Below are 23470 nucleotides of genomic sequence, written 5' to 3' on the forward strand. Positions count from 1 at the left end.
GTGGATCCATTAAAATTAACGAGCATGACTCAGGCTGCCCCTGGATTTACACATTTAAAGCAGTAAATGTCACAATCCTGGGAACTGTAGTTTGCTGAGAGTTCTTAGGGAGCCCTCTTCCCCGCAGGGAGCTATAGTTCCCAGACTGGTTTTACAGCCAAACCTTCCTCCCAGGGAGCTCTGCGAAACTGTAGCTCTGGGATGAGTCTCCGAACAACCTTAACAAACTACAGTTCCCTTAAGAAACTATAGTTCCCAGGATCCTTGGGTGGGCAGGGAGCTGTCAGAGTGGTATGATAATGCTCTAAAAGTATTGCAAAGGTGTGATCTAAGAGAGGGCTTTTCGCTTCGGTGGGACTCCTATGAGCAAAACACAGCTGGATTTAAAGAGTCATAGAACCGTCGACCTGTCAAGGGGACCCCAGAGGCCATCTAGCCCAACCCCAGGCAGTGCTGGAATGACAGCTAAAGAACTTCTGACACAAAGCCATCTGTTTAAAAACCTCCGATGAAGGAGAGCCCGCCGTCTTCTGAGGTTGAGTCGCTCTTACCCTCAGAAATATTTGTTCCTTCCTTGCCACTGACATTTATTTGTCCAGAAAAGTGTTGCCGGGAGGCAGTGTGGTGTAGTGGTTAGCGTGCTGGTCTGTGACCGGGGTTCGAATCCCCACTCGGTCATGTTTTTAATATTTAATGCTGTATTGTTTTTAACATTCGATTGGGAGCCGCCCAGAGTGGCTGGGGAAATTCAGCCAGATGGGCGGGGTATAAATAAAAAAAGATTATGATGATGATGATGATGATGATGATGATGATGATGATTCACACTGGATGATCACAACCTCTCTCAGCCTAAGGATAAAATGGGGTGCCATGTTCACCACCTTGACCTCCTCAGAGGGAAAGGCAGCTTGCAAAGGTTGTTGTTATTATTATTATTATTATTATTATTATTATTATTATTATTATTAAATTGCCTATTTTGCTTATATTTTGTAATAGTAATGTTAAATTAAATTTAATAATAATAATAATAATAATAATAATAATAATAATAATAATAATAATAAATTGCCAACCTGCAGCGGCTACAGGCGGGGGGCTTCTGGCGTAACATAGTTCAGCCGGCGAGGCTCTTAATCTCAGGCTTGCGGGTTCGAATCCTGAACTGCAAGGGGTTGGACTAGATGGCCTTTGGGGGACCCCTTCCAACGCTATGAAGATCCCCAGGCAGGGAACAGAGGCAAGGTGCACCTGCGTGGGCCAGCTCTGTTGCAACACGAAAACTCCCCACGCCTCACCCTTCCTCTTGAGTTCCCAACATCTGGGGTGCGGGAACCCGCAAATTGCTGAGCAATAAGCTTTCCTGCTCCACGAATTCTCCCATGCAAGCAAGTTGCAGAACTGGGCAGGGATGTGGGTGCGAGATTTGCACACACACACACACACACACACACACACACAGAAAGATGCACAAACTCACATCCGCCTGGGGAGAAGGGAGTGTCAGAGAGATGGAGACAAAGGGTGGTGGTTTTTTTGGTGGGGGGGGGGAGAGTAGGAGAATCACCTGCGCCTCCTTTTCCAGGTGAGGGCAAAGGTGCTCAGAGATTGATGATTAACCTGCCAGCAGCCGGTTGGAGCCGGGAGGCAGGCCGGAGGGCAAACGGCAAGACGACGAACCGGTTTATGGTGGCGGGAGATTTCGTCGACCGGTGGTGCCTGTTTCGTCGGATGCATGAGACAGCCTGCCCCCCCCAAAACGAATATCGTATTTTTTGCTCTATAAAACTCACTTTTTCCCTCCTAAAAAGTAAGGGGAAATGTGTGTGCGTCTTATAGAGCGAATGCAGGCTGCGCAGCTATCCCAGAAGCCAGAACAGCAAGAGGGATTGCTGCTTTCACTGCGCAGCGATCCCTCTTGCTGTTCTGGCTTCTGAGATTCAGAATATTTTTTTTCTTGCTTTCCTCCTCCAAAAACTAGGTGTGCCTTGTGGTCTGTTGCGTCTTACAGAGCGAAATATACGGTATCTGCATCAGCCAAGGCTGGAACTTTTTGTGCATCTCAAGAAGCAAGCTCAGAAGGTGGCAAACGCGCTAAAAGCTTTTTAAATAGGGGTCTGGGTGGCCGTCTGCCAGGGATTTTTGAGCTGCGATTCCGGGTTGGGCTAGATGACCGCTGGGATGTCCCATTCAACTCTACATTTCTACCTTTCTATGACCTCAGAAGGCAGAGGACTGGCCTTAGCTGGAGGTTTTTAAACAGAGGTTGAGCGGCCACCTGCCAGGGATTCTTGAGCACCATGGAACCGCAGAATTTCAGGGGTCCCCAGAGGTCCTCTAGTCTAACCCTCTATGCTGCAGGAATCCCAGGTGAGGAATCGCTGGCAGCCTCTATTTTAAAATCTTCCAATGGAGGAGAGGCTGCCACCCTCCAAGGCAGTCTCTTCCACTGTCGAATGACCCTTTCCGAATGTTCCTAAAAATTATGCAGGTAAAAAAACACCGCCAAACGCCACTTAAGGGAAGGGTGCAAGACGTTTTCCCTGAAGCTTGAATCTGTTTCATTCCGGATTGTCTTATTTGACGTTTAGTGTGTTGCAAACCGCTTTGAGATTTTTCTTTAAACTATACAGTACAGTGGTACCTTGGGTTAAGTACTTAATTCGTTCCGGAGGTCCGTTCTTAACCTGAAACTGTTCTTAACCTGAAGCACCACTTTAGCTAATGGGGCCTCCTGCTGCTGCCGCGCCGCCAGAGCATGATTTCTGTTCTCATCCTGAAGCAAAGTTCTTAACCTGAGGTACTATTTCTGGGTTAGTACTACTTCTGAGTCTGTAACCTGAAGTGTCTGTAACCCGAGGTACCATTGTACCGAGGTATGGAAATGAAAGGAATAAAAATAACAAAATAACAAATACCGTATTTTTCGCTCCATAAGACGCACTTTTCCCCTCCTAAAAAGTAAGGGGAAATGTGTGTGCGTCTTATGGAGCGAATGCAGGGGGGAGGAAGGAAAAGCCCCCAAGATGACCGGGTGCTCTCTGGGGCTGGGGGGGGGAATATTTTTTTTCTTGATTTCCCCCTCTAAAAACCTTATGGTCCGGTGCGCCTTATGGAGCAAAAAATACGGTTCCACTAGGGAGAAATGACAAGGTACCTAGACCATGGGTAGGCAAACTAAGGCCCGGGGGCCGGATCCAGCCCAATCCCCTTCTCAATCCGGCCCACGGACGGTCCGGGAATCAGCGTGTTCTTACATGAGTAGAATGCGTCCTTTTATTTATAATGCATCTCTGGGTTATTTGTGGGGCATAGGAATTTATTCATTTCCCCCCAAAAAATTTAGTCCGGCCCCCTGCTGAAAACGTTTGCTGGCCCCTGGCCTAGACATTCCATCGTGGCAACTATAACCCAGGGTTTAAAGCGCCATTTGGCGATTCGTTTACATCTCTTGAGTTTCTAAGCCTGGAGGTTTGGGGCCCAGTCGTTCCTACCCACCTTTTGGGGTTTTTTTCGGGTGGGGGGGCAGGACTTCCTGTTTTGTGCACTGAGAGCAGGAAGCCAACGTCTCCTTGCACCCACATCAAAAAGGAGGGGTGCGAGAGAGACCTCCCACGCAGAACGGTGGGTTCGCAACGAACAAACACGCTCGATTCCGGAGAAATTCGCATTCAGGTCTCACACCCCAATGCACAACGAACCTTAGAGGATGCCCCCTCCCTGCAATATCAGGCCTATAAGCCCCCCACCCACCTCCGGAGACCCCAAAGACGAAATTTGTGGGGTGAGGACCCTAAGGATCTAGTCCTACAGCTTTTTCCTCCATGGGTTTGCCTCGCCTTCTTTCGAAGCCACCCAAATGAATGGCCGCCGCAGGGTCTTGTGGCAGGGAGTTCCACAGTTCGTCTGCGTGCTGTGCGAGGGAGATCGATGCAGAGTGCTGTCTGATATTGCATTGTAAAATATGGACAGGACATCTGTTTGGATGAGAGCGATCTATCCTCACAGACACTAACAACCCCCCTCCTTTGCGAGGTAATAAAAACCTTGAAAGCGTTGCAGGCTCCTAAACTGTGTTAAAGCAACGAGGGCAGGGGGAGAGGAGGGAAATGGGAGAGGGGTGCCAGAAGGGAATGAAAAATGCATTTCATTTTTAGTTGCCGTTGCATTTCTATCCCATCTTTCATCTCAAGGCGGCATACAATTTTTATTTTTATTTTTAATTCATTTATATCCCCATGCAGAACCCAATCCAAATTGAAACAAATGCAACAGAAAACACACATTTTTTTAACCAGTTAAACAAGTAAGCTAACAGCCTGGAATACACTTAGAATCGCCGAATCGTTGAATCGGAAGGGGTCACAACAGTCATCTAGTCCAGCCCCCTGAAGCGCAGGAATCTTTTGCCTCACGCGGGACTTGAACCCACGACCCTAAGATCACGAAGCTCGTGCTCTACCGACTTAGCTATCCAGCCTCAACTCTTAAAACCACTCATGCTTTCCCCCTCGCCTGTTTCTCCCTCACAACAACCCCACAAGGTAGGTTAGGCCGAGAGACAGAGAACGGCTCAAGGCCACCGGGGATTTGCGTGCCTAGGCTGCGAGTTCCGGTCCTGCCAACCAGGCCGAAAAGGCAGTTCCGTAGCTCAGTGGCAGGAGCCGGTCCCGTTTTCGAATCCTGCCGCCTCCCGATTATGGGGGAAACGGCCCTTTTTCTGGGATCAGAGAGCCTCGACCTGCCAGCTGGGACACAGGTGAAGCCTTGGCCTCCTCCCTCCCTGGTGGGGATCCGGTTGCTCGCCTCACCGGGCCAGGCCCAGGCCTCTGCTCACGACAGGTGGCCCGCCACTCCAATAACAAGCCAGACACACCACACAGGGGACCTCCATTGCCTCCCTAGAGGGTTAAAAAGGTGTGGCAAGGTGGATTTGCACGGCTGTGCTGCCTAGCGGTTAGATTGGGTTGCACCACAGGGAGGGAATCATAGAGCGTTAATTGTACCGAGAAGCAAGGGCCGGCCTCCCCTCAGACTGGCCCCCTCCAGATCTTTTATTTTTTTAAAATAAATTTTTATTGGTTTTTCAGTTTTTATAAACACAAACAATACACAATACAAACAAACAAACACACGAACAAACATGTATAATTTCATATCCCTTTTTCTTAAATCTTACTTCGCCGACTTCCCCATACCTCCCCTTTCTACATCCCAATTTCCAAAATTATTTCAGCAAATCCTAACACTTGGTTTTATCAAATTATCCCCTTATTCTTTTCTTTTACTTAATCTTTTACAGCTGTAATCCCCCCCTCCAGATCTTTTAGACATGCATCAGTTTCGAAGTTTATGCAGCCGGAAACAACAACAACAACAACAACATCAACAACTATTATTATTATTATTATTATTATTATTATTATTATTATTATTATTATTATTATTTATAACCTGCCCATCTGGCTGGGTTTCCAACAGAACACTAAAATACAATAACCTATTAAACATTAAAAGCTTCCCTAAATAGGGCTGCCTTCAGATGTCCTCTGAAAGTTTGGTAGTTGTTTATCTCTTTGACATCTGGTGGGAGGGCGTTCCACAGGGCGGGCGCCACCACCGAGAAGGCCCTCTGCCTGGTTCCCTGTAACTTGGCTTCTCGCAGGGAGGGAACCGCCAGAAGGCCCTCGGAGCTGGACCTCAGTGTCCGGGCTGAACGATGGGGGTGGAGACGCTCCTTCAGGTATAAAAAGCTTGGGGCACCGATTTTCTGCCTCCCGCAGCTGCTCACGAGGCAGAAAGCACTCCCTGGTGAATTTCTGCCTGCCTGGCAGCTGGCTCTACCATGCTCCCTCCTCCGTCACAAAGCCATTGTTCAGGGCCTACAAATCCAGCACCAATTGTCCCCCACTTTGTCGGCCAGGGGTTGCAAGGCGAAAATAATTTAGGGGGAGAGAAAAGGCTCCTCCCCCCGTACAAAACTTGACCTTGGCTTGCTCTTTCCTAGGGTAAATGAAATAAATTTGATTTTTTTTTGTGGTGGGGGTGCTTCACCCAACCAAACATAAGGAAAGCAGGCGATCCGACTTCTCTCTTCTGCACGCCCCCCCCCCAGCTCAGATGATGGCTTCTGCATCTGGTTCTCCAGAAACCACAGCGCCAGGGGACCGCGATTCACAGACGCATTAACAAGAGCCTAGTCCCTAAGAGATGAGATTTGAGACCGGGGCGTTTGCCAAACATCTTCTCAACACCTGCTCATTAAGCCCAACGCCTCCGCCTTATGGTTCCCCTCTCAAGAGCATATGGGGCTGGAACCGGGAGGGGCTAGAGGCGCCCGGCTAAATTGGCTGAAAACTATAATTAGTAGCGGAATTACCCCGGCCTCCCCTGGAGAAATAAAAGGATCGAGGCTGAAGGTTTGCCCAAACCCCCCGGCATTGTGTGGCGGCGGCAAAATAGCGGCTTGCAAGCTTACCTCTCGCGGCTGAGAAGGAAAAACCAAACAGAAAGAACCTCTGCTATGGGGCACCCCACTGCATCCCTCCTGAGGTTTCCGCCTGCCCCCAATTGCCCCCTAAGCCAGCTTTTGCAACCTCCCGGATATTTTGCACAGTGATTCTCATCACCCCAGCCAAAGTAGCTTTCCGTTGGCAAAGGGTGCCCTGAGCGTGCACAGAGAGCCAGTGTTGTGCAGCGCTTCAGAGTGCTGGTCTAAGACCTGGGAGGGACCTGGGTTCAAATCCCCACTCGGCCACGAAGGCCGCCGGACAACCTCGAAAGCCAGCCGCCGTCTCCCAGGCTGAGCCTATCTGAAAGGGCTGTTATGGAGAGCTAGAGAACTGGTTGTGACTGGTTTGGCTGGTTGTGATGGGGGGAGGAAAGAACCACATTTATCCATGCTCAACAGCATTTATCTTTTATCCTACCTGCATTTCTCAGCTAGAAATGCACTCTGCACATGCTTACGAGCTTGCGTCGTTCACATACGTTTGCTGCAAACCTCAGGAGGGGAAAAATCTGGACATAAGAACACAAAAAGAGCCTGAACCAGCATTGAGTTGTGCAGGCAGAAGATGAGACACCAGGGCTAGCTAGCAGCCACCTAGTTTGGCGGCCGTCCCTGCTTCCTGCAGCAGGGAGTTCCGTAGTTCAACAATGCGCTGTGCAAAAGAAGTGCTCCCTTTAATCTGTCCTGAATCTCCCAGTCCCAGCACTAAGCTCCACGATGGCTCAGATTTAAGAGCTTTACAACCTCTAATCCCCCAGCAGGGAACTGGAGTCTGTGCATTTGGGGTTAAAGGGGGCAGGAATTATCTCGCCTTTTTCCATGGTCTTGGCTCTCCCTCTTGTGGACATCGGCTGAAAGCACAGCTGGTTCCAGCCTCCCAGGCCAAAGAATGCTATTTGCAGCGACTGCAGTGAAGATCATTGTTTTTCCTTTTTTTGAAAAAGGCGCTTTCGCATTCAATGGATCCACAAGCCTCGATCCAAAAATGGAATTGTGCAGACATCAGATCGGCTGCCATGGCAGCCGGTCTTGATCTGCTGGGAGCGCAGCCAAGCTGCAAAAGCAGCAGCAGCAAGAAATTCATTCCTGGGAGGCCGGATCTGCTGCACCTGGTGATCTTGCGGCCTGAGGCCGCCTCACCTTGCCTCATGGCTGAGCCGGCCCTGATCCTCATGGCCAGCTCATCCTTCGAGAGTCAGGACTCCTGGGTTGAAGGCTAAAGAGTGAGACCCACATCGGACTGGACACACCATCCCACCCAGAGGTGGCTGTCATTGCTGAGCTCAGAGGCAAAGGCATTCTGCACGTGCTCCAGAGCCACTCACTCCTTCCTGCCCACATTCCAGGGCTGAGCCACGTCACAGGGGATTTACTTACAAGAGTCAACAGACATTTGATCCTAAGCCTGGTGGCACTTGGAAAAATGCCTGCAGGTGCTCAGCAAACACACTGCAGGCAAAATGAGAGGACACTTCATTCTGCATGTCCCAACTTCAGCAAGCTTGGGACATGCAAGCAAGCTACCGAGTGACACTGGATTCTTTTCACCTATCCGAAGAACAGTTCTGTGGAACTCAAAAGCTCACACAGGACACACGCCACGCTGAGAATGGCACCCTCTTCTCACAGCGGCCAACCAGGCACCTGTGGGAAAACTCGCACGCAGGACCCGAGCAGAAGAAGGCTTTCCTCTCCTGCCCTTTCCAGCAACTGGTGTTCATGCCTGCCTTAAAACCAGAGCCACACTCTCAGGCTGATATCACATTTCTGAGCTGCTCAGTAGGAAGCTACGCGAGAGGATTCCTTCTAAAACCCCTCCCCTTGGGTTTTGAATTTTATTGCGATAGTGGGCCGTGCAAAGCGCTCTTTTGAACCATGCCTTTTATAGGGTAGCGGGCCCTGGGGTTGGGTTGATAGTTTGGGAGCCACTGGTTTAGCTTCAATTAAATATTTGGATAGAAATACCACCGTGGTAGCTCCCACTGTATACCCCCATGCCCCCCCTATTATACTGTACTTCCTCCCCAGAGAATGCAGGGTTCTTGGCTGCCTGCCACCCGCATCGCATTTCACCTCTGCCTAGAACCAGATTCCCATGCACATCCTAACTGGAACCCAGAACCCAGGCGACCGGGCACTCCACCATCAAGCCCTCTCAAGGCTCCCTTACCAGCTGGAGCAGGTGGTGGGACTGGGAGAAGAAACTAGCCTTTTTTTAAAAGGGGGGTCCCCCAAAGGCCATCCAGTCCACCCCCTTGCCCCATGCTAAAAGCCTTGGTGGTATTCTGCATATGGCAGGAGGGATGGTATAGGGTCAAGCAGAGGTGTGCGGCACAAAGATGGAGGCAAGTTTAAGGGGAAGGGGGAATTATCCCCTCTTTAAAGGAAGTAGGCGTGAAAATACAGGGATGGCACTAACCCCCTCCCCAGGTGCTAACCTTTGACCCCTGCAGGGGTGGGAGGGGAAAAGGAGGGGAAGTGCTCAGAGTGGTGGGGGAGAGAAATATAAGCCATCCCATAAGTGGTTCCAAAACACAAGCACAGACATCCCTCCAGGCCCAACAATCAAGGGACTCCCATTTCAGATCAGCTTTTAAAGGGAAAGGAAGCCTTTCCCCCCCATTAAGAGGTAGTGGCTCAGTGGTTAGAGCATCTTCCTCGCATGCATAAGATCCCAAATTCAACCTGCAGGCTGGACTAGATTACTCAAGGGTTCCCACCGGCCCTACAATTTTATGGATCCCGCCTAAAACCCTGACATGCTTCCTGCTGCCAGCCAGTGTAAGGCAAGACTGAGCGAGACGATGGACCAAAGGTCTGAGTCAGTAGAACACAGCTTCGCGCATATACGTGTTCCATATGTTCTATCCGTTGCAGTTATTAAAAACAAGCAAGTTGGCCATCTCCCCACACCCTTCAGATCTGCAAGAAGGAAAGGCAAGTTTGATCCCCGTTTCATCTCTTCCCCCCCCCCCCCACACTCCGCCCTTGCACCGTCCGCCTCTTGCTCATCTTTTTGCACGGCTTCCCGCCAGCCCCGCCCTGTTCCCAAGGAAGGAAAAGGGAAATTGCCAAAGGCGCAGCCCGCCTTCGCCATCATCGCGGGGTCGGGGAAAGCGAAAGCCCCGCGCGCCCCTTGCTGGGGGCGGGGGAGACCCATGGGAGAGACCCGATTTCAGATCGCCCACTTTGCCCGGGTTGTGGGCGTCGTCGGGCCACACTCGCGCCCCGTCTCTCCTACCTCGCAGGGTTGCTGGGAGGATCAAACGGAGGAGAGCTCCGCGCGCCCCCGTGAGGTCCTGCAAAGAAGGCGGGCTTGCAAACGCAGCCGATAAATACGCAAACAAACTTGCAAGTGGAAAACGAGGCGCCCTCGTGCTGCAAGGCAGGGGAAACACCCCCTGCGCCCTCTTACCTGGGGGTGGGCTGGCTGGCGTGCGCGCCCGCGGAGGCTGGAGACCCCTCTGCGCGCTCCCCGCGCGTCCCTTGGCCAAGCTGCTGTGCCCCCCGGGCGCCGGGACGAGCATCCTCCGTCCGCCCCCCTCCGCGGGCCGGCGGGAACTTTGCAGCGGGCCGGGGAAGGAGGGAGGGACGGAGTCCGGGGCGGCTGCGCGCCCGCCCGCAGGAAAAGCGGGGGCTCCGCGCCTGGAAAAGTCCGCTCTCCGGTTGCGCAGTTCCATTTCCCCAACGCAAACACGCGCTCGGCGCCTCCGCCTGCCCCGCCCTCGCTCGTGTCAATTCTGTTCCCTGGGCAGGATCCGAGCGTCCCTCCGCCCTGCGCCCGCCCCTCTCCCTCTCCCGCCGCTCCTCCTCCCCCGGAGCCCGGGCCAGCCTCGCTCCCCGCGCGGAGAAGCAGCAGCGGCAGCGAGAGGCGCCGCCGAGGCTCCCCGCCAGCGCGTAAAAGCGCACGAGGGGCTCCCGCTGGAAACGCAGCGGAGGGAAAGTTTCGCGGCCTGCAAGGGGAGGGGGAATTCAAGGCCAAAGTCCAACCCGGCTCGCCCTCTTCTCCAGGGGAGGAGGAGGAGGAGGCCGCCTCGTGCACGGAATGGGCGGAGGGGCACCCCGGGGTCATCCAGACCCACCCCGGACGAAGGAAAACCTGCCCCTTCCAAGAGGAGCAGGGTTCTCTCCTCCAGCATATACCCTCCCCAGAGAGCCCCGGACAAAGTGCTGCCCCCATCATCGCTGTAGTTGCCCCACTGCCGCCCTCCCTCCCAGGGCTGTCCCTGATCTTCCTTCTCAACTGGCCATTGCTCCCCAGTTGCTACTGGGACGCCCCCTCCCCCCCCCCGCACTTGTGCCTGCCAATGGAAAGGACATTTGGCTCCTCTCTGCCAGCCGTGTGTCATCAGAATGGTATTTCCTTCTCTCTTGGCCTGCTTGGCTCTTGGCACCACGGAGCGGCCCTTTCTCAGGAGCCCCACGCCCATCTCACAAACTGGGGCGGGCTCCAGTGAACTTGGCCCCCGCAGCGCCACAACCTCGAGGGCCCCAAAGAGCAGCTCTTCTGCCCCATCGCTGGTGTTTCCATACCCTACATTTAAAAGACATCTTCTCCCTTTCCAAGAATCCTGCTGGGAGTTGCATCTCTGCAAGGCGTGTACTACAGTTCCCAGGCGCGGAGGGGGCACAGAGAATGTGCTTTCAGTGTTTCGTGTGGAGGCAGCCTAAAGTTTTGTCTGCCCCAGAAGGTGATCTAATCCCCTGAGATGGGGATTTCCCGTGTCGAGTAGAGGACAGACACAAAGGAGACTGTAAACAAAATAGCTTTATTTTAATTTTACCTAAAACTGGGGGGGGGGGGGGAGTCAGAGAAGCAAGGTTCCTTTGGAGAAAGGGGTGCATATATGGGGGGGGTGTCTTCAAGTATCCAAACTCATCAGCAAGGCTGTGCCTCTTTTGATCCAGTGGTCAGAGGGCATGGCTCCGGACCGCAGGTCGATGCCAATCACAAAGGAAGGGCGCCCGGCAGTGCCAGCCCGGTTGGGGTAGTAGTAGCAAGGGCAGGCGTACATCCCTAGAGACATTTATATATTTAGTCATTAGATTTATGCCCAGCTCATAGGGTGGCAAGCATCTCCATACAAATGCAATTACAACGGTTTGAAACAACCTTCTAAATACCAGTTAAAAACCTACCCTAAACTTCTAAGTTCAGGACTTATTTTAATTTATTTATTAAATGTGTATACTGCCCTTCATCCAAAGATGTTTTTGTTTATAGTTTGTTTATTCCTTTATTTAATCAAAATCAATGAAAAAGATTTTTTTTTAAAAAAAAAGATGTCAGGGCAGTTGACAGCATAAAAATACAAGATAAAAATACAAAATACATCATAATAACATGAAGAAAAACAACACAAACCAATAACACCCCCTCCCAAAAACACATATTGTATAGGATGTTAGTCAGCCAAAGGCCTGGTTAAAGAGAGATGTTTTTGCCTGGCACATAAAAGGTGTATAATAAGGGCACCAGGTGAGAGTCCTTGGGGAGAGCATCCCACAACGGGGAGCCACTGCAGAAAAGGCCCTGTTCTCATGTAGATGGAGCTTTCTTAAGAACATAAGGAGAGTCCGGCTGCTGGATCAAGCCAAAAGAGGCCCATCTCTCTCCTCTGGCTGCCTCCTCCCTCAAACTCTGCCTAAACGGGTCTGTTTTGACATTTCTCCTGAGTGTTAATATTGGGGGAGAGTGGGGCACCTCACGAGGGAGGGCATTCTGCAAATGGGAGGTTGCCATGGGTCCCCACCAACAGGTGCTTCAAGAGGCTCCGTAGTCGGGGAGGGAGATAACCCTGGAGAGACAAACACTGCCAACTTTGGCCTCTGACCTGGTGCCATCCAGCTAGCTGCCTTGGAGGACAAAGTTGTGGTCTTGAAAGAGCCAGAGGGCGCCAGCTTGGCAAAGGCTGGAGCAGGCCAGTGGCGTAGCATGGGTTGTCAGCACCCGGGGCAAGGCAAGTAATTTGCGCCCCCTAACCAGTGGATTTGTGCCCCCTAACCCGTGGATTTGCGCCAGATGGTGCGCCCGGTGCAGCCAGCCCCCCCTGCACCCCCCACGCTACGCCACTGGAGCAGGCGGTAACAGAGCAAGGTGGGCGAAGAGTCTGAGGCGGCCTACGGCAGCTTCCTCACACCCACGGGTGACCCGTGGCCCACCCTCCGCGAGACCCACCTTTGCCGCTCTTCTTCTTGTTCTCCACGGGCTTGAAGTGGATGGTAGGGATGGGGCAGACCAGCTGCATGGGCTCCGCGTCCATCAGGCAGGAGTTCTTCTTGTCCCAGCCAGCGCCCTCCAAGTAGAGACCTCGCACCCACACCCCTTCCTAAGAGAGGAGAGGAAGACCACGCAGGGCTGGCTCAGGGGGTCCTAGGCTCCTGAACTCCCCCACCCCATCCCTGGCAACGCATGCCCTGGGAGAGGCACATACCTTGGGCGGGTAGACCAGGTTGTTGTCATCCACAGTGGAGACAATGAACTCCCAGGAAAGCGTGTCCACGGAGATCTGAAAGGGATCGAGACGAGGAGGGAGCCGCGTGAGATGGTTCCGCAGCCCAGGGGTCTCTCCCCCTAAGCCAGCCTTTCTCCATCTTAAGTCCCCGGCTGTTGTTGGACTACAACCACCATCATCCCTAGCTGGCAGGACCAGCGGTCAGGGATGATGGGAGTTGTAGTCCAACAACAAATAGGGACTTAAGATGGAGGAAGGCTGGCTTAGGGGGAGAGCCCTGGCTCTCAAGCCACAGAGACCCACTTCCCCTCCCAGAGAACACCCTCCCTGCAGAGCAGTCCTCGCTGCCAGGCCCTCGCTTCTCCTTCCAGGCCCGGTCTCCCCATCCCTTTCAGGCAACGTCCAAAGACACACACAGGACCTTCCAGGCCTCCTGCTGGGTCCAAATATCTCTCTCCCCCCCCCCCCAGCCACCACCCTCTCGTCACCCACCACCTACGTTGTTCAGGCGTGCAGCGGCTTGCAAGACGGCCGTCAGGAACCCCGTCGGGAAGGTGAAACCCGAGAGCCAGAAGAGCACGGGAGGGTGGGCGGTGGTGGCCCAGCGGGTAAACTGCTCCACGCGCTGGCCCAGGTCCCGGGTCCAGGCGGCCAGCGGCTTCTGAGATGGGTAGGCCTGCAGGAGGAGGGAGAAGGCCAGGAGCTGGGAGGCAAAGCGGGACACGCCAGCCAGTCCTCCCCCCCATAAAAAAACAGCCCCCACCTTGGGAAAGAGGTCCGCCAGCCCCAACCCACAAAAAGGGGCATGTGTGTATCCCCCTTTGCTCTCCAGCAACTCGGGAAGGAGAAAACCGCTATTTCGCTGGGGAATCTTTTACTTTGGAAGAAGCCGTTTTTGAAATATCTTCGTTTAGAAGAGGCTTCTGAATTATGCATTTCTCCCTAATGGGAAATCTCTGCTTCAGATGTAGGGTGAAGGCAGGAGAGAGGATGCGGGGAGGAGGGAGGTAGAAACCTGGTGGGTCCCACAAGGAATTCCAGAAACACCTCTCTCCTGAAATCTCTGTTACCCCTGGGTAAAATAGGTTCAAAATATGTTCACAAGGAAAACAACAGGTGTTTCTACCTACAAGGCGCCAGGGTGCTCTCTCCTCGAGGGAGACGAGCAGCTTGGAGTCTCTGGATCACACCCTCCTTCCTGCTCCTTCAGGGACCCCGGGTCCCCCACCTTCACAGAAAGGGGGGGAAGCACCAGGAACCGCCCCCTTCCCCCCAGTGCCTTACCCTCTCCCACATGGGGGGGACGCGGGCGTCAAAGATGCAGTTGAAGATCTCCTCGAGGTCCGTAGACATGACCACCAGGCCCTGAATGCCCTTCTCCAGCTCCACCAGGGAGGCACTACGGCAGAGGACAAGAGATGCTGAGGTGAGCACCAGAAAGGGACTGGGGGCTGCTGAGGCCTGGCCTGCCCCGTCCCCCCGGGCACTCACTTGATGACCTGCAGCAAGGAGTTGTACCGCTGAATCTCCTGCAGCAAGACCACGTTGAGCGGGGAGGGGTCCCCAGACAGCACCTTGCAGGTGCCTTCGTAGTCGATCTCCTCCGGGATCTTGCTGCGCACGTCTGCTGAAAGCTCCAGCACCTGGAGAGGGGGAGAAGGGACAGAGAGAAGAGGTACCGTATTTTTCGCTCTATAGGACGCACTTTTTCCCCTCCAAAAATGAAGGGGAAATGTGTGTGCGTCCTATGGAGTGAATGCAGGCTTCAGGAAGCTATCTGCAAGCCTTCAGAGCGCGGCAGGAGTTCCCGCCGGGCTCCCAAGGCTTGCAGATAGCAGCCTGCATCCTGAAGCCCGGGGAGCGCTGCGCAGATACTCACAAGCCTTTGGAGCCTGCGGGAGTTCCCGCCCCCAGTTCCTTCCCCCGCCCCAGCCCTCTGGCTAAAAAGGAACCAAGACAGCGAGCAGGATCCATCCTGCTCACTGTCTTGGCTTCTGCCAAAGCCACACACAGCCTCTCCCGGCTGAAGAAGTGCGTGGCTAAAGAGGAAGCCAAGACAGCCAGCAAGATGGATCCCGCTGGCTGTCTTGGCTTCTTTGCTCTTTGGGGCTGGGGGCGGAAATAATTTTTTTTTCTTTATTCCCCCCCCCAAAAAAAACCTAGGTGTGCCCTATGGTCCGGTGCGCCCTATAGAGCGAAAAATACGGTATGCAGGGCACCGGCAGGGAGGTGGCTGGTGGTGGAACCACCACCTGCTCCCCGAGACTGTTCACAATCCAGTTCTGCAGGGCCCCAGACATTCGGGAAAGGAGACTAAATCTGCTCTTACAGACCTAAGAAACGAGGGAACTGCCAGGGGATTGTGCCCTGCTCTTTGGTACCACTGCACCAGGGCTCAGCCTCAGAAGGACTGTTCTGAGACGAGAGTGCCCCTGAGCATGCGCCGAGTCTGCTCTCATCGCCACAAAGCGGACGTTCGGAGGGTGCCTCCTGGGATCCAGGAAGTTCAAATAAGGAGCTGTGAGGGCCTTTCACAAGTGTGAGACACTGGCTGCTTGCCTGCCACAGAAAGGCCAGCTCAGGACCCCAAAGCAGTGCGCGTTTTGACCCGTGGATGTGCCTGCCAGGGGCGCCGACTTATAAAAAATATTGGGGGAGCCCGCGAAAGCTCATGAATAATAAATAGGCTCATGAATATGCAGATAAAGTGGCGCCGCCTCCTCGTGAGCGAATAGGGGAGAGCGTGCTGCGCCTATTAATCAGCTCCGAAGGAAATTGGGTGGAGCCTTTGCTCGGGAGGGAGGGCAGGAGGCATGCAGCCCGACCCAGTGGCGTAGCGTGGGTTGTCAGCACCCGGGGCAAGGCAAGTAATTTGCGCCCCCTAACCCGTGGATTTTAGCACTCGAGTGCGAGCGCGCCCGCCCCCAGATGTTAAGCCTGGCCCCCCTGCACCCCCACGCTACGCCACTGGGGCTGGGGGCGAGCGAAGGAGCCAAGGACCCCCCCCCCCAAGGCTCAGCAGGAATTTATTAAATTTATTATTTGCGGAGCCCCCGCGGGCCGAGGCAGCCGAAGCCCCCTCCCCTCCCCACGGGCGCCTCCCCGCCCCCTCCTCTCCTTGGGCTGTAGGTGGAGCTCCAGATCCGGGCTTGGCGAGTGCCTCTCCTCTTCCCGGCCGGGTCCGGGGGCTTCCAGCCGTGCTCCGTCCTCGCCCCCCCCCCCCCGCGGCTGAGAGCCGGAGCCAGCGGTGCCCCCTTCTGCCGGGAGACCCTCGCCCGCCCGCCGGCTTCCTCTCGGAGGGTTTTGGGGAGCGAAGGGCGTGGCGAGGCCCCTCGGAGCTCTCCTCCCTCCCAGTCGGCAGAAGCAGCCGCCGCCTGTGGCTGGGCCGAGGGGATGGCGGCGGCGGCGGGGTGCGGAGGCTGCCCGTGCCTGGCCAGGCGTCGGTGGCGGCATCGGCGCTGCTGCAGCGGCTGCTCCTCCTGCGAGCAGTGAGTGGAGCGCAGCCGTGGCGGCGGGGGGCACGCGCGCTAGGGCGCAAGGCTGGCGGTTGCAGCGGGGAGCCCGGCGGAGGAAGGAACTTGTCCCTTCCCTCTGGACTCGCGCCCCCCCAGATGTTGCGCCCGGTGCAGCTGGCACCCCTGGCACCCCCGCTACACCACTGGCCCGACCCTGTGCATTTTGGGCTGGGGGAGGGGCGGCGGTGGCGCTCTGCTGGAGGGGCGCCCGAGATTATTGGGGGGCAGAGCCCCCCCAAACGAATTTTTGAGGGGGCTCGGGCCCCCTCAGGCCCCATGGAGTCGGCGCCTATGGTGCCTGCCCATCCTCCCTGGGTACCTTGTCCTCGCGGCTCTGCCCAGCCACTCCGGTGGGCGTGGTCTGGGGCTGCAGGGAAAGCAGCGTTTCGAAGAGCGTCCTGGCTTCGGTGATCTGGGAGGCCACGTCAGCATTGGGGTGCTGGCCAAAGGCTTCAGGCGGGTCCATGCCAGGCAACAGGCTGATGTATTCCTTGTAAGAGGCGATATTGCCATCCTTGGGGATTAAGTAGGTGTCCAGCACGGAGAGCCTGCAGGGGGAGGGAGGCCAGCCGGCTTGCTCAGGCAAAGGTTTCCTCCTGCATCGGGGAACTTCTCTGTCCCGAGAAGCGTGCCGATCCCAGCTTTCCCAGCACACCACCTTTCCCCACCATCCCAGGCACCAGCTCACTTGTAGAAGGGGGCAGCCACACTTTGTTCGCAGAAGTAGTCGTTGATGTAGGTGGTGAGGAGACGTCGGTCCCAGTCGTCCGTCACGTGGCCCCCGTAATTGACCCCAGCGATCAGGTACTTGAGGGCGTCCCAGGGGGTCTCCTCGTACTCATCCAGGTACAAGCTGAGGAGGTTCTCTGACACCTGGCAGGGAAGGAAGAGTCACAGGTGACAAGGGAGTGGGCCCAGGGAGCACCTGCCGTAGCCACCTGGACTGGGATGTACAAGGGCGGGATTCCCCAGTACAGACTGGCTTATCCACACCGCCCCTCGTTCTGCTGCTTCTGCCACCCTCCTGGGGGAAAACTACTCTTCGGTGCTCAATCAGAGTATGGGTTTTTCCCAGATTGCCATTTGTTCTGATGTATCACTAAAGAGCAGCTTTTCCCTTCCCAGGAGCTCCCTCCCTTGGAAGGGAGCGGGGCAAGGGGGAAACTCCTTGTACCCATGCTTAGAAGGCATGGGCCAAGTGGGAAACTGCCAGGACTTGTGCTTTCTACTTGTGCACACCACATGCGGAAGGGTGGATGAGCCCTGTATTTATATTTATGTACCGTATTTTTTGCTCTACAAGACTCACTTTTTCCCTCCTAAAAAGTAAGGGGAAATGTGTGTGCGTCTTATGGAGCGAATGCAGGCTGCGCAGCTATCCTAGAAGCCAGAACAGCAAGAGGGATTGCTGCTTTCACTGCACAGCGATCCCTCTTGCTGTTTTGGCTTCTGAGATTCAGAATATTTTTTTTCTTGTTTTCCTCCTCCAAAAACTAGGTGCGTCTTGTGGTCTGGTGCGTCTTATAGAGCGAAAAATACGGTATATATAATTGAGATCAATAATTGCAGTCACCTGCGTATGAAAGCTATGTACATTTTACAATTTGTTATGTGCTGTAAGCTGCTCAGGGTAGGTATAAATAATAAAATAACCAAATTATTATCAGCCCAGAGGCCCAGCTGTGGTTCCCTCTTTCTCAGCAGGTGGCCTACGGGATGCTTGGGGACCACTGCCAAGCCGATCATCAAGAACTCGCCCATTCGCCAGCATGCGTCTAAAGCCCTTGTGGCCAAACCTTCTTACAGTCCTACACGCCTCTGCAACTCACGATTGTGCCCCATGTTCCAAAGGCAGAATGGATAAGGGTGAAAGGACTGTTGTGAGTGAGCCCCAGTGGCATGGAGCATGTTGGTGTAATGTGAACACATTTGGATGTTCTGAGATAAGGGTGCCAGGTGCACTGGGGTTACCATAGCAACACCAGCAAGGTCATGTGTATGACTGGCTGAATCGCTCATCCTCCCACTGGTTCAGGAATGTAGAGACAGGTATAATCGTCTCTGGGGCATTGCTTTCATTATGTGAAGTCCTGTCCTGAGGCTATCATGTTTGCTGTCAGGGTCAGACTGAATCTGTGAGACAGGGGAAGAGGATGTGTGTAACCAAGTTACAGGGAACCAGGCAGAGGGACTTCTCAGTAGTGGCACCTGCCCTGTGGAACGCCCTCCCACCAGATGTCAAAGAGAACAACAACTACCAGACTTTTAGACGACATCTGAAGGCAGCCCTGTTTAGGGAAGCTTTTAATATCTGATGCATTACTGTATTTTAATATTGTGTTGGAAGCCGCCCAGAGTGGCTGGGGAAACCCGGCCAGATAGGTGGAGTATAAGTAATAAATTATTATTATTATTATTATTATTATTATTATTATTATTATTATACACAGCAGCATTAGCCAGCATGGTGCTAGTGTTAGTGGATCTCTCTGTAAAGACCAGCAGTACTGTATATAATAGATAGCAGTGTTTAATGGAGCTTTCCCCTTATCTGGGGACTCTGGAAGAAGCTGTTCTGCTGGGAGAAAGAAATCTCTGGACTCGGCTGGAGCGCTGCAGACTTTGCTGCTACATGACACGAGTCGAGGTGTGGTGAGCTGCCAACTAACTTCCACGAGTCGCCGACAGGGCAGGTGTCACTCCCGGGCACTTCAGGCCACAGGGAGGGCTTGGCCGCAGTTTGTTCTGGGGTTTTCTGAGCATACACGGGAGCCTGGTGGACTGGCCCGTCAGAGCCCAGAGAAGGAAGGCGCAGACAGGCTCCCCTCCAGAACCCGCCCTTTTCCTGGTCTCCCGATCCCTCCCGAACCCTTTTCCACCTCACGCCACCTCGAAATCCGAGTCGTTGAAGCCGTAGACGATGTTCCAGCCCAGCTGCAGGAACTTCTTCCGCTCCAGCAGGATGCTGTGGAAGAAGCAGAGGGCAAAGAGCAGCTTCTTGTACTTGGAAGGCTTCGTGCAGCGGTTGAACTGGGGCTCCGTGATGAGCTGGTAGAGGCGCTTCATGTTGGCTTTCAGGCCCTGTCAAAGGGAGGAGGAGAAGGGGGGTAGGCTCACGACTGACCTTGCAGGGGGCATCAAGGAACCAGGAGGGGGCGGCAGGGGCAGCAATGGTCTTGGCCTGTTTTCTGTGACTTGTCTCCCCTGTTTGAGCACCAGGCTGACGATCCAGAACCAGCCATGTTGATTAAGAGGCTGTTTCATAACCTGTTTTGGTTGCCTGGACTCCAGGAATGCAGGGAGTTTTCTTAGGAAATGGAGGGGGGAAAGGAAAACTGGTCATGGCTCTTGGGAGGGCTGCAGAGGAAGGCAGAGGCCTGAGAGAATGGTCTGGCTTCTCTGCTCTGCGCTTCCAGGGGAGCCACGTTGGACCTAAGGCTGTGGGTTCTGGCTGCTACAACATACACACAGGAAAGGCTGCAGCGCTCGGGACTTTTTAGTTCGGAGAAAAGGCGAGGGAGAGGCGACATGTTAGAAATTTGTAACATAGCATGGAGAGAGTGTATAGAGAAAAGTTTTTCTCCCTCTCTCTCTTAAGGCTAGGACTTGTGGACATGCAAAGAAGCCGAATTTTGGAAGATTAAGGCCTGCTTTTAAAAAGTATTTCTTCGTGCTGTGAATAGTTAAACTATGGAACTCCCTCCCACAGGAGGCAGTAATGGCCAGCAAAGCTTTATTATTACTATTATTATTATTATTATTATTATTATTATTATTATTATTATTACTATTACTATTATTATTATTATTATTAAAATACTTTTTATTCCTTTTTTGTAACAACAACAAATAAAACAAATACTCTTACATTCAAAAATTTGTATGTCTTCTTATTTACCCTGTGCCTTATTGCGCCCGGACTTCCTTCCATCCCTTCAACGGTTTTCATGTCTCAAATCTTTTCTTACAGTTTCTTATTTACACTTCATCCACATCACAAGATTTACATTAATCCTGCTACAGTTTTTAAATTCTTACAATTACTCTGTATATATTCAACAAATTTACTCCAATCCTTTTCGAACTTTGCTTCTTTTTGATTCTGAATCTTATAAGTCAATCTCGCCAATTCTATGTGTTCAAACAATTTTGTCTGGATGGCTGGCAAAGCTTTAAAGGGGGATCAAACAAAGTCATGGAGGAGAGGGCTTTCAAGGGCTCCTAGCCCGTGAAGTCTGTGGTCTGCCTCCACAGTCAGAAACAAGAATGCTTCTGAATACCAGCTGCTGGAAACCACAGGAGGGGAGAGGGCTCCTGTGTTCGAATCCTGATTGAGGGTTTGCCTTTGGGGCATCTGATTGGCTACTGTGAGAAGAGGAGCCTGGACTAGATGACTGGCTCTTGTTGTGTACTTAAACCAGGCATAGGCAAACTCGGCCCTCCAGATGTTTTGAGACTACAATTCCCATCATCCCTGACCACTGGTCCTGCTAGCTAGGGATAATAATATAATAGTAATTTATTATTTATACCCCGCCCATCTGGCTGGGTTTCCCCAGCCACTCTGGGCGGCTTCCAACGCAATATTAAAATACAGTAATGCATCAGATATTAAAAGCTTCCCTAAACAGGGCTGCCTTCAGATGTTGTCTAAAAGTCTGGTAGTTGTTGTTCTCTTTGACATCTGGTGGGAGGGCGTTCCACAGGGCGGGTGCCACCACCGAGAAGACCCTGTCCCTGGTTCCCTGTAACTTGGCTTCTCGCAGCAAGGGAACCGCCACAAGGCCCTCGGCGCTGGACCACCCCCAGCTGAATGATGGGGGTGGAGATGCTCCTTCAGGTATACTGGACCGAAGATGATGAGACTTGTAGGCCAAAAACATCTGGAGGGCCAAGTTTGCCTATGCTTGACTTAAACACACACACACTTTCCCCCAGTTCTTCCTCAAACTATACATTTGCTCTATAATGCAGGGGGGGAAACGACCTGCCGTGAAGTTGCCAATCTGGAGTAAGGGAGAGGGGAACTTTTAACTTGACCCAAGAGGAGAAGGAAGCCTGTGGCTTCCGTAGGGGTGAGCTGGGGCCTTGGGTGTGGGGGGCCCCTGGGGAACAGGTGGTGGGAGGAGGAAATGACGAAAGAGTCCCCACCCCACCCCTTTTGGCCACCTGGCTCTTTTGCTCTCACCGTGGGGGGCTCCGTGGTCATCTTGATCCCGGCCTGCAAGATGGAGATGGGGAAGTCCGGGTGGGGGCTGGAGCTGAGCCACAGGCGGAAGGAGGGGTGTGGCTCCTCCACCTGGAGCTGCTCCACCAGTTTGTCCAGCTGGGGCATCCAGGAGAGAGAGAGGTGGCAGTTGGCCAGGAAGACCCAGTTGCCTGCCAAGAAGAAGAAGAGAAGAGTTTGGATTTGATATCCCGCCTTTCACTCCCTTTAAGGAGTTTCAAAGCGGCTAACATTCTCCTTTCCCTTCCTCCCCCACAACAAACACTCTGTGAGGTGAGCGGGGCTGAGAGACTTCAGAGAAGTGTGACTGGCCCAAGGTCACCCAGCAGCTGCATGTGGAGGAGCGGAGACACGAACCCAGTTTCCCAGATTACGAGACTACCGCTCTTAACCACTACACCACACTGGCTCTCAGAAAGCCAGGTTAGAGGGTGGGGTGGCCCCACATCTGCTTGGCGGGGGGCTGCCAAGGCGTGAGCTGAGCAGGATCTATGAAGGAAGACTCAGGGAAATAATAATAATACTAATAATACTAATAATAATAATTTTTATTTATATCCCTGCCCTCCGCAGCCAAGGCCGGGCTCAGGGTGGCTAACAAGCAATAATAAAAAGTTGAATGCATACAACTTAAAAACAAGATTAAAATACAACATTAAAATATTGAAACATTAAAATAATAAAATGTTAAAATGCAGCCTCATCACAGGAGGAGAAGGAAAAAGAAAGAGGGGGAGGGAATCAAATTGGCTCCAAGCTAAAGGCCAGGCGGAACAACTCTGTCTTACAGGACCTGCGGAAAGAAATCAGATCCCACAGGGCCCTGGTCTCACGAGGCAGAGCGTTCCACCACATTGGGGCCAGTGTTGAAAAGGCCCTGACTCTGGTTGAAGCTAATCTAACTTCCTTGGGGCCCGGGACCTCTAGGGTGTTGCTATTTATGGACCTTGAGGCTCTCCGTGGGGCATACCGGGAGCAGGAATGCCCCCCCCCCACTGTAAGCTAGATTTGCCCCCAGAGCAGCCATTCCTCTCCAGAAGTTGTTGGACTATAACTCCCGTCCTCACTGGCCATGATGGGAGCCCCAGAAGACCTGGAGACTGGCCTCCGACGTTCCCCATCTCTGCTCCAGAGATCTGAAGGGGTTGGGCGGACGCAGCAGGCTCGCCTGCTGGGAGCTGGACCCACCTTGGTGGACGCCATCTTTGATCATGCGGGTGGCGATGGGCGCCTGGCCCTGGCCCAGCGAGAGGGCTTGGAAGTGCTGCGCCATGCCCGACTGCTCGGCCAGCTGGAGCAGGGAGGAGGTGGGGTCGACGCCAGGGGACAGCACGAAGATCAGAGGGGTCTTGGTCGTGGAGTCATCCACCACCTGCGTCCAGAGATGGGAAGAGAAGGACAAAATGAGGAGGAAAATCATTCTAGGCCACAGGGAGCGACCGAGTAGCTGAGGCAGGACAGGATGGGGACAGTGACTGTGAGCTCATTCCCTTACTGATGAATTATGGGGGGGAGGGTGACACTCTTATTACTCCTGCCTCAATCCAGCTGCAGAGACCATTCTCCTGGGCAGTTGAAAAAAAAAAAAAGAGTATTGATACTGAAGTAACACTACAATCACCAGAGCATCAATACTCAAGCATGGAGCATCAGTACAGTGGAACCTCGGGTTGCGGATGTAATCCGTGATGGAGGCACGTCCGCAACCCGCAGTGTTTGTAACCTGCAGCGCCATGTCTGCACATGCGCGTGACAAGAT

The 23470-nt window shown here is 53.4% G+C and overlaps 1 protein-coding gene and 1 long non-coding RNA gene across 3 annotated transcripts in view; both read right to left on the reverse strand.

Annotated features, from left to right (window-relative positions):
• LOC308572291 overlaps nt 1–9777 on the reverse strand; it is a 51134-nt gene extending 41357 nt beyond the window's left edge. Inside the window, exon 1 of one of the 2 annotated variants that reach the window (XR_014001664.1) lies at nt 9756–9777. This is a non-coding gene — a long non-coding RNA (uncharacterized lncRNA). Of the gene's footprint in view, nt 1–6932; nt 6954–9755 lie in introns of those variants that run through there. The other variant, XR_014001665.1, reaches the window with a different exon arrangement.
• A 1487-nt stretch (nt 9778–11264) lies between these two features.
• The window catches only part of DNAH2 (dynein axonemal heavy chain 2), a 151895-nt gene continuing 139689 nt past the window's right edge, over nt 11265–23470 (reverse strand). Inside the window, exons 78-88 of the mRNA XM_081167651.1 lie at nt 22900–23083; nt 21673–21863; nt 19374–19565; nt 17173–17357; nt 16804–17032; nt 14461–14612; nt 14254–14368; nt 13469–13645; nt 12949–13023; nt 12693–12843; nt 11265–11531 (exon numbers count right to left, since the gene is read on the reverse strand). Of these exons, the coding sequence (XP_081023777.1) occupies nt 11377–11531; nt 12693–12843; nt 12949–13023; nt 13469–13645; nt 14254–14368; nt 14461–14612; nt 16804–17032; nt 17173–17357; nt 19374–19565; nt 21673–21863; nt 22900–23083 (1806 nt within the window). The 3' untranslated portion in view covers nt 11265–11376. The remainder of the gene's footprint in view (nt 11532–12692; nt 12844–12948; nt 13024–13468; nt 13646–14253; nt 14369–14460; nt 14613–16803; nt 17033–17172; nt 17358–19373; nt 19566–21672; nt 21864–22899; nt 23084–23470) is intronic.

This window comes from Podarcis bocagei, assembly GCF_964188305.1.
Source record: "Podarcis bocagei genome assembly, chromosome: 13".
In the NCBI taxonomy this organism is placed as follows: Eukaryota; Metazoa; Chordata; class Lepidosauria; order Squamata; family Lacertidae; genus Podarcis; species Podarcis bocagei.